The following is a 15,684-nucleotide window of genomic DNA, read 5'->3' as shown; positions in this document are numbered from 1 at the left end:
AGAGGAGAAATAAAGCTCTTTACCAATTGTCCACAGATTGTTCAACAGAGGACTGTTTGCCTGCTTATGCTCTGTCACATGCCCACACAAAGGACTCCAAGACCCAGGAAAGCAGGGACCTGGTCTCTCTGGTTCATTGTTGTATCCCTGGCCCATAGCACTGCCTGGCCCTGGCACTTAAGAAAGACCTGTTGAGTGAACAAATGTTCTCTAACACAGAAGCAAGAGATGATCAATATTGTCACTGTATTTTTTTAATATACATATTTTCATTGATTTCAGAGAGGAAGGAAGAGGGAGAGAGAAATAGAAACATCAATGATGAGAGAATCATTGATCGGCGGCTTCATATACACCCCTGACTGGGGATCAAGCCTGCAACCTGGGCATGTGCCCTGACGGGGAATCAAACCTCCTGGTTCATAGGTGGATGCTCAACCACTGAGCCACGCCGGCTGGGCTGTGTTTGTTTTTTTAATTTTACCTTTGTAAAGTAAGATGTTTAGTGGGGTGGGGTTTTTTTAATGTTTTTATTGATTTGAGAGAGAGGAGAAGGGGAGAGAGAGAGAGAGAGAGAGAAACATTGATAGTCTGCCTCCTGTAGGGTCACTGAAGGAGAAATGGAAGAGGCCAAAAAAAGTAAAGAATTATGAAATGATTAGGTCATCTGGAAAACCAGATGAGCTGAGCCCCAAAATGGCACTAGCACCCAGGGACGAGGAGTCAGAGATTTTAAAGGACTCTAGGCAGGCTTTTTCTGGGCAGAGAATTCTCTGGTCGGTCCTGAGGCAAAAGATGAATGGTCTTAGCAAGTGGAATGTGGTCTAAGCAAAAGGAAGTGTTGGTTGTGGTCTAAAGGTTAGTTCCCAGGGGAGGGAGTGTTGATTCAATTATTTGATCAGATCTAACGCCTACACATTGGGATGGAGCCTGCAACCCTGGCACATGCCCGGACCAGAATCCAACTGGTGACTTCTCAGTGCATGGGACATGATGCTCAACCGACTGAGCTACACTGACCAGGGCAACATTGTCACTGTTTAAGTGCTTCAGTTTTGCAGGAATCTGTATGCAGCTAGAGGTGAGTGACTGGAGCCCTGCACTCAAGCCATTCTCTCAAGCCAGGACCCTGGCCTTTCAAGACTCCGTCAGGCTGCATGTGGTCTCAGAGCTACTCCTTCCAGGCTGTCCTGTTCTATCTTACCTGCTCCAACCTCAAGCAAACAGAGGTATATGAGGGACACAGCATGGAGGACATTCTGTATAGAAGAGGAAGGAGCCCGGCCAGTGTGGCATTGCGGTTTAGCTTCAACCTAAGAACCAGGAGGTCACTGTTTGATTCCGGTCAGGGCACATGCCCAGGTTGCAGGCTCAATCCCCAGTGGAGGGCATGTAGGAGGCAGCCTACCAATGATTCTCTCTCATCATTGATGTTTCTCTCTCTCTCTCCCTCTCCCTTTCTCTCTAAAATCAGTAAGAATATATTTTAATATATATATTTAAGAAAAAGAAGAGGAAGGAAGAATAAATATGAAAAACTCAAAGAAAATAAGGGATCTGATTTCATTTTGAAGACACATTTATTTTTTAAATTGTTCGAGAGATAGCAGGACACCAGGGCAGCAGAGTGCAGATACTATATCAGAAGCAACAGAAGCAGCAGTACTTAAGTGGGGATGTATAATGATTTATTGGAGTGTAGGAAAAATATAACTTTATTCATATTTATTTTTTTCCCTCTTAAATGTTTGAATGCTTTATAATGTGTATAAAAATCAATGCACACATAATTTATAAATTGCAAGTACACACATATTCAAATGTTTGCTCAATTGTTAATTATTTATTTTTTTTTACGAACAGGTAGGGTTATACAATCATAGACTGTTAGAGGCCACAGGAGAATGAGGCCTGGCCTTGGAGGACCTGGAACCCCTCTGGCTGGGAGCCACGGGCCCACTAGAAGCACATTACATCACCCATTGTTGGACAGGACAAGTCTTTTTTGGATTCTTTTTCTCCACCACCGTATAGGTGCAGGTCTTCTCGTTGAATAATTTCTTGCATTTCATTTTGCTAAAACCCACAGGTATAGCAACACTGCCATTGAGACAAGAGCAAAGCCAATTAGAAAGGATAAGATATCAACCCTAGCCATTATGCTCAGAACGCAAGAACATGCAATGGAGTCAAGACAATCTCTTCAATAAATGGTGTTGGGAAAATTGGACAGATACATGCAAAAGAAAAAAAAATGAAACTACACCACCAACTTACACTATACACAAGAATAAACTCAAAATGTATAAAAGACTTAAATGTAAGTCATGAAACCATAAAATCCTAGAAGAAACCATAGGCAGCAAAATCTCAGGCATCTCTCGTAGCAATATGTTTACCGATACATCTCCTGACCTAGGGCAAAGGAAACCCAGGTGAAAATAAACAAATGGGACGACATCAAAATAAAAGGCTTCTGCACAGCAAAAGAGTAAAAAGGGAGCCCACTGTATGGGAGAACATATTTGGCAATAATACATCTGATAAAGGGCTAGTATCCAAAATATATAAAGGAACTCATACAACTTAACAAAAGGAAGACAAATAAAACAATTAAAAAATATACCCTAACCAGTTTGGCTCAGTGGATAGAGCGTTAGCCTGCGGACTGAAGGGTCCCAGGTTCCATTCCTGTCAAGGACATGTACCTTGGTTGTCGGCACATCCCCAGTAGGGGGTGTGCAGGAGGCAGCTGATCGATGTTTCTAACTCTCTATCCCTCTCCCTTCCTCTCTGTAAAAAATCAATAAAATATATATTTTTTAAAAAGTTACATTGTTTTTAAAAAATGGGCAAAAGACCTAAATAGACACATCTCCAAAGAGAACATACAGATGGCCAAGAAATATATGAAAAAATGCTCAAAGTCATTGATTATCAGAGAGATACAAATTAAAATGACAATGAGGTATCATCTCACATATGTCAGAATGGCTACCATCAACAAATCAACCAATGACAAGTGCTAGTAAGGATGTGGAGAAAAGGGAACCCTAGTACATTGCTGGTGGGAATGCAGACTGGTGCAGTCATTATGGAAAACAGTGTGGAGTTTCCTCAAAAAATTAAATATGGATCTGCCATTTGACCTAGGGATCCCACTTCTAGGAATATATCCTAGAAACCTGAAACACCAATTTTAAAAAAAGTATGCACCCCTATATTCATAGCAGCACAATTTATAATACCTAAACCCAAGTTCCCATCAGTAGATGAGTAGATAAAAAAAAGCTGTGGTACATTTACACCATGAAATACTATGCAGCAGTAAAAATGAAAGATCTTTAAGACAGCATATAGTGACCTGGAGAGTATCATGCTAAGTGAAATAAGCCAGTCAGAGAAAGACAAGTATCACATGATCTCACTCATGTGTAGAATCTAATTAACAAACTAAACTGATGAAGGGAGTGGATCAGAGACATGGAAGCCTGGAACAGAGTGCAGAACCTCAGAGGGAAGGTGGGGGAAAATTGGTGGGTGGAAAGTAATCAACCAAAGACCTTGTATGCATATATGCATGACCCATGGACACAGACCCTAGGGCGGGGCGGGGGGCGTGGCTGTAGGGGGCCAATGTGGGGGAAAAGGGACATATGTAATACTTTCAACAATAAAGTTGTTTTTTTTAAAGATAGGTTTGTGAAGGCCTGGAGTGGGGGGCGGGGTGGGCTAAAGGGGTCAATGGGGAGAAAAAGGAGACATATGTAATACTTTCAATAATAAAGATTTAATTTAAAAAAAAAGCAAGGATAGGATGCCCAGCCTCCTCAGGGGCAGCCCACACTCCAACTGTCTAGGGTGCCCCTCAGTAACTTAAGATCACCTTTTAATTTGCAACCCCAAAGTGCTGACTTCAGGAGCCTGGATTTGAACACATAGAACTTGGTCTATGAGCACATAGACCACCCCTGACATCGTTCTTAAGTTCCATCCTGCATCACAGGACGAAGTAAGCTCTGAGAGGCCAGGCAGCTTGTTCTAACCTGACTTCTTGTCGTCCTGGCTCAGGAAGTGGCCAGCAGTTCTGCTGCTTGAATGTGGGAAGGGAAAGATTGTCCATTCTAATTAGCATAGGAGCTGCTAAGCCAATAGGAAAAGAGAGTCGCTCCAGGCCAGGATCATGGAGCGAGGAGCAGCTAATGAAAACTGGGGACCATCTCCCCAGGAAAGCCCACCCACACATTCAAGGGTGCAAGCAATGCTAGGATTCATCACTCTCTTGGAACGCATGAATCCGAGCTGTAAATGGCCCCTGCCCAAGTGTACACAGAAGCAGCCGTCACCGGGCCCTTTGTGAGAATGCCTTTTTCCCAAAAGGTGACGTTGGACTTATTTTAACAGAAGAGGATAGTTCAGTCCTCCTCCCAAAGGGTAATCTGTAAGCAAAGTGAGGACTGGAAAGAGATTCTCCAGGGCAACTGGGGTGGGGGCCTTGGCAGTGGGGAGGCCACTGAGCAGCTTGAGATCTGGACCGTGTCCCCTAGAGAAGCAACGGGTCAAAAAATTATCCCAGAGAAAACTTAATCAAAAGCTGTCTTTTGCTATAGAAAAAGAAATGATGAAAAGAACTTGGTGGGCTGTGAGGCAATCGCACGGAAAAGGAGTTGTCTTTGAATAGTAGAGAGAACTGTACACATCTCCTCCCTGCGGAGCAGTGTGCTAAACGGGATAGGCACGTGGAAGGAAAGAGAGAAGGGACACTTTGCGTTCCTACTAGGTGTTCATTACTGTCCCAGGCTCAGGGGACACAGACTGGCATAGAGAAGGCATAAATATGTGTTGATTCAATATATGCAGAATCTCATTAAATTCTCATGGACACCTGACTATCCCTATTTTATTGTGAGGAAACTGAGGCTCAGAGAGATTAAGAATTAATCCATGCCCAGCCGGGGCATGGCTCAGTGGTTGAATGTCAACCTATGAACCAGGAGTTCACATTTTGATTCCTGGTCAGAGCATATGCCTGGGTTGTAGGCTCTATCCCCAGTGTGGGATGTGCAGGAGGCAGCCAATCAATGATTCTCTATCATTGATGTTTCCATCTCTTTCTCCCTCTCCCTTCCTCTCGGAAAGCAATAAAAATATATTAAAAGAAAAAAAAGAAGGAAATAGTGCTGAAAACGAAACCACTTCAGAAGGGGATTTTGAAAGAGGGAGTAGCTGCACCTCAGGAGCAGCCCAGTAGCAGCTGCACCCCCTGTTGGCCCTGCTGGCTGAGACTTACATGTTGCAGCAGTGGATTCCAGTTGGGTTACAAGAACACTCCTCACATTTCTCATTCTTCCACTTTGAGTTCATCGCGTAGGTGACTCCACCGAGATCCTTGCATTCTAAAATAACACGTGTGGCAACATCAGTGGTGTCCTCCAGGCATGCAGCTGGAACAAGGCTTGTAGGACACTGTGGCCGCCCTGCCATCTGTGCCCCTCCCAGAGAGGGAAAATCTCGTCCATTTAAGGCTGTCTAAGAAAAGTGCTTCTGTGGTCTGGCCAGCATGGCTCCGTGGCTGAACATTGATCTATGAACCAGGAGGTCCCGGTTTGATTCCCGGTCAGGGCACATGCCCAGGTTGGGGGCTTGATGCCCAGTGTGGGGCATGCAGGAGACAGCCAACCGAGGATTCTCTCTCATCATTGATGTTTCTATCTCTCTCTCCCTCTTCCTTTCTTTCTGAAATCAAGACAAATCTATTTTATTTTATTTATTTATTTATTTATTTTAATATATTTTATTGATTTTTTACAGAGAGGAAGAGAAAGGGATAGAGAGTCAGAAACATCGATGAGAGAGAAACATCGACCAGCTGCCTCCTGCACACTCCCCACTGGGGATGTGCCCGCAACCAAGGTACATGCCCTTGACCAGAATCGAACCTGGGACCTTTCAGTCTGCAAGCCGACACTCTGTCCACTGAGCCAAACCGGTTATGGCCAAGACAAATCTATTTTAAAGAAAGAAAGAAAAGTGCTTCTATGGTCACCCACAGCTAAATTCCAGTACTGTCCAGTTCATGTCACCGATCATGTTTTCTTACAGCAAGCTTAAGTCCTTCCAGATCTTATTTCAGAACAAATATTACAAGAAAAAAATAAGGCCTTTCTCTTTTATCAGGTAGCTATTATGATCCTAGGGGCACTTGGAGCCAAGTTCTTTTGGTGTGTTTTTTTTCTGCTGGATTATCTCTCGATAAATGTCTTATTTTCCTACTTCTCTTTGCTTTGCTTCTCAACCCTAAATGCACATGTAAAACATCTTGGGCATTTTTTAAAAATTTATGTCTTGGTCTCACCTCAGAACAATGAGTCTCTCTGGCCATGAGGCCCAGGATACCATATTTCCCCAAAGCTCCCCAAGTGATTCAAATATTCAGCCAGGGGTCAGAACCACTGCTTTAACCTTGGTGGTCCAGGCGAGCTGGAGGAACTGGTAGCATCAGCACTACCGAGGCTGTGTTGGACATGCAGGCCCACAGAATTGATTCTCAGAGAGTTTATGTGCACATTGAAGTTTGAAAAGTACTGCTTTGGAATACTGATGGTTCTTTGCATATGGGGGTGAATCCAAAAGCGATTAGATGTGCAGCTCCTACCCCAGAGATTCTGATTTGCCTCATATTGGATGGCTCCTGAGCGTTGGTAGGTTTCAAAAGCTTTCCAGGCAATTCTCCTACACCTCGGGTTGAGAAACACTGTCTTATACAGGGACAAATTGAAGTCTCTCATTTGACTCTATTTGATGTCTGCCCTAACCCGCCTCCTCATGTAGTTGTAAAGGCCTTCCTCTGCCAGCAGGTTATACCTACCAAGCTGCAGTAAAATAATACACTGGAAAAGCTGGGACTTACCCTTAAGCAAGTTGTCTGGAGAACCTTCAACAGGTATGAAATAGCATTGGGCATTGCATAACATCACACAGCTGGCCAAGACCACAAGGCTTCCCAGGAGAGCATTCTGCAATGTGAAGCAGCGTCAGGAAGAAAAACAGACTGATTCAGCCGGTGATCATTGACTGAGTGTCCTGCATGAGGATCCCTGCTGGGCTCCACAGGTGGGTTAAAGGTGGCGCTTCAAAGGAACAACTACACAAGTTATTAAAATAAACTGGGGGAGAAGCTAAATGTGAGTCAAAGTCATAGACCAATAAAATAATGATAGTGTGCTATTTTTTAAAAAAAACCTCACCTGAGCATATGTTTTTATTGATTTGAGAGAGCAGAAGGGAAAGAGATAGAGAGATAGAGATAGAGATGAGAGAGAGAGAGAGAGAGAGAGAGAGAGAGAGAGAAACATCAATCTGAGAGAAAAACATCTATCGGTTGCCTCCCCTACACCCCCTGACACCAGAGATAGAACCCACAAGCGAGGGATGTGCCCTGACCAGGAATGAGCCTGTAACCTTTGGATGTATGGGATGACACTCCAACCAACTGAGCCACCCAGCCTGAGCATCGTGTGTTATTTTAGTACCAAGGAAGTTCAGGGGACCCTTTCGGATTGATTTTTAGCTGCTTTGCAGAGTGTGTATAATTCAAAGGACAGAAATGAGTGTGTGGAGAAGAGTTTTAGGAAGATAAAACATTGACAAAAAGATGAAGAAAACACAGTAGGAGACTTGATGGAACTACTGAGTTAGTTGGCATTCTTAGACCATGAGGCTAAGAACTTCACTTTCCAGATGATAACTGCATTGTTGATGGCTGCATGAACACATCAGTTTATCGAGCTGATACCGAATCTGCAGGACAAAGAAAAGTATCAAGTTGCTTTTGTCGTCATTTTGAGACGAGCAAGCCAAATAAACAAACTTTAACGTGGGAATTTCCAGTAACCTTTTTAAAAAGAGGATGGCCGAAATCGGTTTGGCTCAATGGATAGAGCGTCGGCCTGCAGACTGAAAGGTCCCATGTTTGATTCCGGTTAAGGGCATGTGCCTGGGTTGCGGGCACATCCCCAGTAGGAGATGTGCAGGAGGCAGCTGATCGATGTTTCTCTCTCATCGATGTTTCTAACTCTCTATCTCTCTCCCTTCATCCCTGTAAAAAATCAATAAAATATATTATAAAAAAAAAAAAAAGGAGGATGGGGCTCGGCTGGTGTGCTCAGCGGTTGAGCGCCGACCTATAAACCAGGAGGTCAAGGTTCGATTCCCTGGTGAAGGTACATGCCCAGGTTGTGGGCTCAATCCCCAGTGTGGGGTGTGCAAGAGGTAGCTGATCAATGATTCCTCTCATTGTTGATGTTTCTATCTCTCCCTCTCCCTTCCTCTCTGAAATCAATAAAAATATATTTTTTTAAGAAAAGAAGATGGGGGGTGAGGGTACGATGTCTAAAATTAATTATGAACTGATGCTACCTAAAGTAGTATGTTATTATTATAAGAATAGAAAGACAAGTACAGGGAACAGCATAGAAACCCCAGAAAGTATATTTATAAATCCATATAAAAGTTTACTATAAGATAAACTTAGTTTTTGAAATCTGTAGAGAATTATTCAAAAAATGATATTAGAACAAATGGGGGGATATTTTGAAAGGAAACAAAGTTAATTTTCTACTTTAGTTCCCACAAATAAATTCTAAAAGAATTTGATGGTTAAACTTTTATAAGATCATAAATTAACTTTGTATGATGGCAGATACACCTGAAACGAATATAATATTGTATGTCAACTGTACTTTAATAAAAACATTTTAAGATCATAAACGAATCACAGAAAATATAAGTAAATAATAATCTTATTCTAAGTATTAAAAAATAAATAGCTTTGAAAATGTAAAAGTTATAAATCCATAAATAAAAGTTAAAAATAATTACCAAATTTGGAGAGCAACATCATCATATGAAGAATTTCTGTATATCAACAAGAAAAAGAAAAACACCCTAGTAGAAAAATGACAAAGAAAATAACACACATAGCCCTGGCCATTTGCTCAGTGGTTACAACATCAGCCCACACACTAAAGGGTCTTGGTTTGATTCCTGGTCAAGGGCGGGTACCTGGGTTGTGGGTTTACTCCCTGCCCGGTCAGGGCGCAGGCAGGAGGCAACAATCGATGTGTCTCTCTCACATCAATGTACCTCCTCCCCCCCCCGCCCCCCCTCCTCCCACCCCTGTCCTCCCTTCCACTCTCTCTCAATGGAAAAAAAAATATCCTCGTGTGAGGATTAACAACAACAAAAGATAAGACAATAACACACATATACAAATAGAGATGATGAACAAAGACATGGAAAAGTTCAAGTTACTGCTGAGGCCAGACATGCAAATTTGTACATAAAATAGAAGCATATGGAATGACAAAAAATAATTATTTCATTTATAATATCCAGAGTGAAATAAAGGCATATCTGAGAAGTGAAATTCACAAGGCTGGTGTATGTTTGAATAATCTTTATGGAGCACAACTTCATAGTATGCATCCATATTCTTAAAACTGTTTACAGCAGTCCTGGCCGGTATTGCTCAGTTGGTTGAGAACTGGTCCATGTACCAGGAGGTTGCTGGTTTGATTCCTGGTCAGGGCACATTGATCCCCAGTAGGACCAATAGATATTTCTCTTCGATGATGTTTCTATCTCTCTCTCAAATCAATAAAAACATTAAAAAAAAAAAACAGTTACAACATTTGACTTCACCTTTTCACTTCTAAGACCTGGTCCTAGGAATGACACAGAGAAGGACTTAGACTTCGCCTCCTGGATGCTCACTGCAGCAGGGAAATGAATCAACCAAAATTCCCCCAAGACAGGGCTGTTCCAGAGCATGGTGACTCCAAAAACAGAACTGGTCAACTTAGGAGGTAAGAGAATATGAAATGACATAAACGATCACTATTATGACTACGTTAAAGAAGGCAGGTATTCCTATGATGTGGAAAAGTTCCACATAGAAGGAGATGCTCAAAAAGAGATTACAGTTTTTATACCAAATTTTAACAAGTGATTTTTGAGCTGTGGGATTTTTCTTTGGACTTTTCCTCTTTTTTTCTAAATTGCTTATAATGAGAGACATTAGTTTTATAACCAAAAGAAATAAATCAATTCCTATAATAAACTCTCAATATAGTTAGCTCTCATCAGAATTAGAGGTTGCACCTGCTCTCTCTGTTTCATTCTTTTACATAAGCTTCAGCTTCAGATCATTGTGGAAACCTGAATTTTTTTCTCAAAACAAACAAAAACAAAACAAACAAATGAAAAAGCCTGTCTTTATCGGCAGAATTTCCACTCCCTTCATCCAGAAAGGGGGCTCCTGAGAGGTGCTGGTGATCACAGGAATGTTGGAGGTCTCGTTCTATCAGATAGAATCTATCTAGTCACAGAACAGAGGCACCAGTGGGCACAAGCCAGGGCTGCAGCCCAGGGTGAGTGACGGCTGCAGAATTCCTGGATCTTCTGCTGCTCTGAGCAGAGGAACCCAATCGAATGACTGAGAGACGGAGTCCAAACGTGGTGACAAGAGAGAGCAAAGTATTCAGATTTGAGATTAACCAGTTGATAGTATCTCACATATAGCCTCCATATCCTCTCTCTCTCTCTCTTTCTCTTCCTCTCTCTCTCTCTCTGCCTCAGTTTCCCCCCTGTAAAAACAGAGGTTCTCCCATGTGGGTGGGCATCAAAGTAACCCAGGCTGCTAATCATGAGCACACAGTCTCAGTCAAGCTCATTGGAGGAGGACATGGCCAAGGCCTTTGCGCCTTTACCAAGTCCCCCAGGTGAGAAACACAAGAAACAATCAAAACTAGTGCTTCTTTAATGTGGATATGAATCCCTGGGAAATTTTGTAAAATAAAATGCAGATTCTGCTTTGGTGGAATCAAAGAGTCCTAATTTCTAGCAAACCCTCCCCTCCCGCCCCCCAGGTGATGCCCATGCTACTGGGCTGAGACCACCTGAGCAGAGAGGCTCTCAGTCCTTTCCTGTTCCCATGTTCTATTCGTTCACCTCCCTTAGCTCTTTTGCTTCCTCTCCTGCATTCAGTAAAGATGAGCACCTGCTAGGGGCAAGCACAGGAGACAGTGCAGCCAGGAGGCCAGCATTAGCCTTTCCAGATGCCTGCACGTAACAGGTGCTTCATGCCAGACTTAGAGTGAAACGGGCTGGCAGTGCCCCTAGAAATAGTGTCCCTTTAGGTAAGTTGCTGTTCCTTGTGTCTTCCCAGCATGATCAAGAGTCAGGCATCTTGCCCTAGCCGGTTTGGCTCAGTGGATAGAGCGTTGGCCTGCAGTCTGAAGGGTCCTGGGTTCGATTAGGGTCAAGGGTGCATGCCCAGGTTGTCGGCTCAATCCCAGTAATCTCCTGCCTCCTGCAGGAGGCAGTCCATCAGTGATTCTCTCTCATCATTGATGTTTCTATCTCTCTCTCCCTCTCCCTTCCTCTCTGAAATCAATAAAAATATATTTTTTTAAAAAAGAGTCAGGCACCTTTAAGGGTCCTAAGCAGGGCAGGGATGTTGTCAGTTCCGCAGCTTACAAAGTTCACTCAGGGTGGAGGAGGGGTCTGATGGAGCAGGAGGACCCCCCACCGTTTTCCTGCTCTTTCCAGCTTCCTGTTTCTGAGACGGTCTTTGAGTTGAGGCCCAGGGTCCATTCTGGAGGACCCTGCAGCCTCCTCGTCTGCTTTGCCTTTGGCCACGTCCTTCCTCTTCTCCTTTGCACCCCAAGAGCAGCCTGGTTCAGTCCCTTTTACTGGCTCTAGCAAAGGGTACTTTTAAAAGATCAAGTTGGGGAGAAACCAAGATGGCGGCATAGGTAAACACGGGAGTTTGCTGCCTCGAACAACCACTTCAAAAATACAACTAAAAGACTGAACGGACATCATCCAGAACCACAGGAAAGCTGGCTGAGTGGATGTTCTACAACTAGGAGGAAAGAGAAAAGCATACCGAGGCTCAGAGGAGGCGCAGTGCTGAAGTAAAATACTAAGGTTCGGAGTGCATGTGGAGCGGGCTGGAGGCTGAGGGCGCAGTTGTTTTCAATCGGGAGGGAGTCTCAGGCTCTGAGCTCCAGTTCCGGGCAAGTCTCTAAGGACCCAGACTCATACGGGAGAAGCGGGACTGTCTGGCATCGCTCAGAACCCTAGGGCAGCTTTCTCTCCGTGGGGCTTGCAGCGACTACTGGGACACTGAGAAGCAGAGCCTCTGAGGGCAAGACTGAGAGCAGCCATAATTGCTAACCCCGCCCTGTTGATCCCGTGGGACCCGCCCCGCCCAAGCCCTGCAGGGAGGCTTTTGCTGGATAGCCTCAGGGAAAGGCTAGATTAGCACCTCCCTAGAGATCCAGGAGCCAGGAAGCCCAGAGGTCAGAGTGGGACCATCCAGCTTTAAGCTCCATGGAACCATAAAAGACACACTCAGGAGGCAGACTCAGTGAGCACCAAAGCCCCATCGAAGCAAGTCTAGCCCCAGAGGGGTGTCTCCAGCACAGAAGTTCTCCCACCGCAGACACAGCTGATTCTCACAGCCAATTGACCTGGAGGTCAATTCCTCACAGTGATAACTACAAAAATCAAGGCTTAACCACAACAAGACTGTGCACAAAGCCCACAAGGGGGTGCACCAAGAGTGTCTACCTTAGGTAATTGGGACACTTAGCACAGAAAGGCACTCTATCAACACAGCGAAGCATAAAAAAATGCCGAGACAAAGAAACAGGACACAAATGACAGAATTGGAGGAAAGCAAACTGTTGGATATAGAGTTCAAAACCACACTTTTAAGGTCTTTAAAGAACTGTTTAGAAGCCCTCGAAAAGACTGGTAAGACCGCCGATAAATGTAGTGAGATCCTCAAGAAATCTAATGAGACCCTCGATGTTGTGATAAAGGACCAACTAGAAATTAAGCATACACTGACTGAAATAAAGAATATTATACAGACTCCCAACAGCAGACCAGAGGGTCGCAAGGATCAAGTCAAAGATTTGAAATACGAAGAAGCAAAAAACACCCAACCGGAAAAGCAAAATGAAAAAAGAATCCGAAAATATGAAGATAGTGTAAGGAGCCTCTGGGACAGCTTCAAGCGTACCAACATCCGAATTATAGGGGTGCCAGAAGATGAGAGAGAGCAAGATATTGAAAACCTATTTGAAGAAATAATGACAGAAAACTTCCCCTACCTGGTGAAAGGAATAGACTTCCAAGTCCAGGAAGCGCAGAGAACCCCAAACAAAAGGAATCCAAAGAGGACCACACCAAGACACATCATAATTAAAATGCCAAGAGCAAAAGACAAAGAGAGAATCCTAAAAGCAGCAAGAGAAAGAAAATCAGTTACCTACAAGGGAGTACCCATACGACTGTCAGCTGATTTCTCAACAGAAACTTTGCAGGCCAGAAGGGAATGGCAAGAAATATTCAAAGTGATGAATACCAAGAACCTACAACCAAGACTACTTTATCCAGCAAAGCTATCATTCAGAAGTGAAGGCCAGATAAAGAGCTTCACAGATAAGAAAAAGCTAAAGGAGTTCATCACCACCAAACCAGTATTATATGAAATGCTGAAAGGTATCCTGTAAGAAGAGGAAGAAGAAGAAAAAGGTAAAGATACAAATTATGAACAACAAATACACATCTATCAACAAGTGAATCTAAAAATCAAGTGAATAAATAATCTGATGAACTGGTGATTGTAATAGAATCAGGGACATAGAAAGGGAATGGACTGACTATTCTTGGGGGGGGGGGGGAGAAATGGGTGTGGGGGTGAGTGAAGAGATTAGACAACAATCGTGCACCTATGGATGAGGACAGTGGGTGGGGAGTGAGGGCAGAGGGTGGGGTTGGAACTGGGTGGAGGGGAGTTATGGTGGGAAAAAAGAGTAACTAATGTAATAATCTGAACAATAAAGATTTAATTAAAAAAAATAAATAAATAAAAAAAAAAAAAAAAAAAAAAAAAAAAAAAATAAAAGATCAAGTTGGAATTGAAGGCAGAAAGGATGACTAGATGAGTTTTTATAGGTTTTGATGCAAATTTTTTCTTAATACAACATGATATATTGAAAAGGGCCTAGGTCAGGATGATGGTTCTCAAATTCTGCTAAATATTGAAGTCACCTGGGCAGCTTTTAGAAACCCTCAATCACCAAGGACTCACTGCCAACCAATCAACTCAGAGTGTCCGGTGTGGGAGTCAGGCACAGATGTCCACTGTGCAGCCAGCTTGCGAGGGAGCCGCTGGCCTGGAGAGGAACACGTGGCTTCCCGCCTCAGCCGCGCACAGACAGCAGTGAGGCTCCGGGACAGCTCTTACCTCCCAGGCTCCGTTCTCATCTGCGATGATGCAGTGCTGTAGCTCCGACATTATATCTAACTCACAAATCACTCACTTAGGGCCCAAGAATTAGAGACACACATAAAACCTAATTGAATCCCACACTTACTAGAAGAAACAACAGCTTTGATAATGGGAGAACAGAAATAGTGCTACAGTCATTAACATTTTCTCTAGCTCCCCGCCTCTCATTACCCTCTATCCATTCAGTTGCAAATATTCTATAGAAGGTTCATCACTAGCTCACATTTACCATTAAGTTGTATCCAGTAGAAACACCCTTCACAGCACATTCAAATAAGGACTATTCCAGTGGTTCTCAACCTTGGCTGCACATTAGAATCACCTGGGAATCTTTAAAATCCTGATTTCTGGGCCTCACCCTCCGGAAATTCTGTTTCTTTGTTATGGGGTGGGGCCACAACATTAGTAACAAAGAAACAGAATTTCGGAGGATGAGGCCCAGAAATCAGGATTCTAAAAAGATTCCCAGGTGATTCTAATGTGCAGCCAAGGTTGAGAACCACTGGACTATACTGTATGTCCTTTTTCCTTGTTCTGGCCTCGAGGTACGAAGAAACCAGTTACCTACCATTGTGATGAGCATGGGTCCTATAGGCCTGTACATCTGGAAGCGGCACAGCAACTTATATAGAACAGGACTCCCCCGGGGCTGGCACCCTGAGAGAAGGTAACGTGCCAAGGACACACTTAGTGTTTACCGAGGGCTGACAGTCAACAGGAAACTGGTTTCAGATGATTTATGAGTCATTCATAAACCAGGTCTCCACCCCAGCACATGTTTACTCTTGCCATCTGCACCCCTAACGTTTGTTTGCCCTGGACATGAAGGAGCAGTGGGGGAGAGAAAGCCCTTCGCTGTGCCTTCCCCTCTGCTGGGTGCAGATGGCCACCTTCTCCCTGGTCTTTCCAGGATCTCCCCTCTGTGTGCATCTGTGTCCCGTCTCCTGTCTCATGAGGAGCCCAGTCATTTTGAGCTAGAGCCCAAACTAACGGCCTCGCTTTAACTTAATTGTCTCTTGAAAGGCACCATCTCCAATACAGTCACATTTTGAAGTACTGGGGGCTAGGATTTCCACATACGGATTTAGGGGGACACAATTCAGTCCATGACACCATTTTATCTCGCTTTAGTCCAGGTGCAGTGTCAGTCCTGTGAGGGGCAGCGACTATGAGCAGAAGCAATGAGGTCTCGCTGCAGCCATCAGCAGTGGGCTTTTGGGTGACTTATCTGGCCTTGTGGCCACCAAGTCTGTCTCTGGCCTTCCACAAAGCCTGTGAGCTGACTGCCATCTTTCATAAATTGCTTTCCTGCTCAC

At 43.9% G+C, this 15,684-nt stretch overlaps 1 protein-coding gene across 2 annotated transcripts; it reads right to left on the bottom strand.

The window, feature by feature from the left end:
- Positions 1-1,815: 1,815 nt before the first annotated feature.
- On the bottom strand, positions 1,816-15,037 carry MSMB (microseminoprotein beta). Of its 2 annotated transcripts, XM_070433165.1 has the most exons (5): positions 14,937-14,987; positions 7,739-7,800; positions 6,911-7,017; positions 5,291-5,396; positions 1,816-2,100 (listed from the first exon to the last, which is right to left on the bottom strand). In XM_070433165.1, exons 1-5 carry the CDS (start codon positions 14,970-14,972, stop codon positions 1,971-1,973), a joined length of 441 nt encoding a protein of 146 aa, XP_070289266.1. In that variant the 5' UTR covers positions 14,973-14,987; the 3' UTR covers positions 1,816-1,970. The 2 variants fall into 2 exon arrangements, with proteins under 2 accessions (XP_070289266.1, XP_070289267.1); XM_070433166.1 differs by lacking the exon at positions 7,739-7,800 and having other exon boundaries at positions 6,911-7,016; positions 14,937-15,037.
- Positions 15,038-15,684: the final 647 nt, after the last annotated feature.

This window comes from Myotis yumanensis, unplaced genomic scaffold (genome assembly GCF_028538775.1).
Source record: "Myotis yumanensis isolate MYYU_CA2020_CCGP unplaced genomic scaffold, mMyoYum1.0.hap1 SCAF_13, whole genome shotgun sequence".
In the NCBI taxonomy this organism is placed as follows: Eukaryota; Metazoa; Chordata; class Mammalia; order Chiroptera; family Vespertilionidae; genus Myotis; species Myotis yumanensis.
Note: the sequence above shows the minus strand (reverse complement) of the source record. Positions and strands in the feature narration are given on the sequence as shown.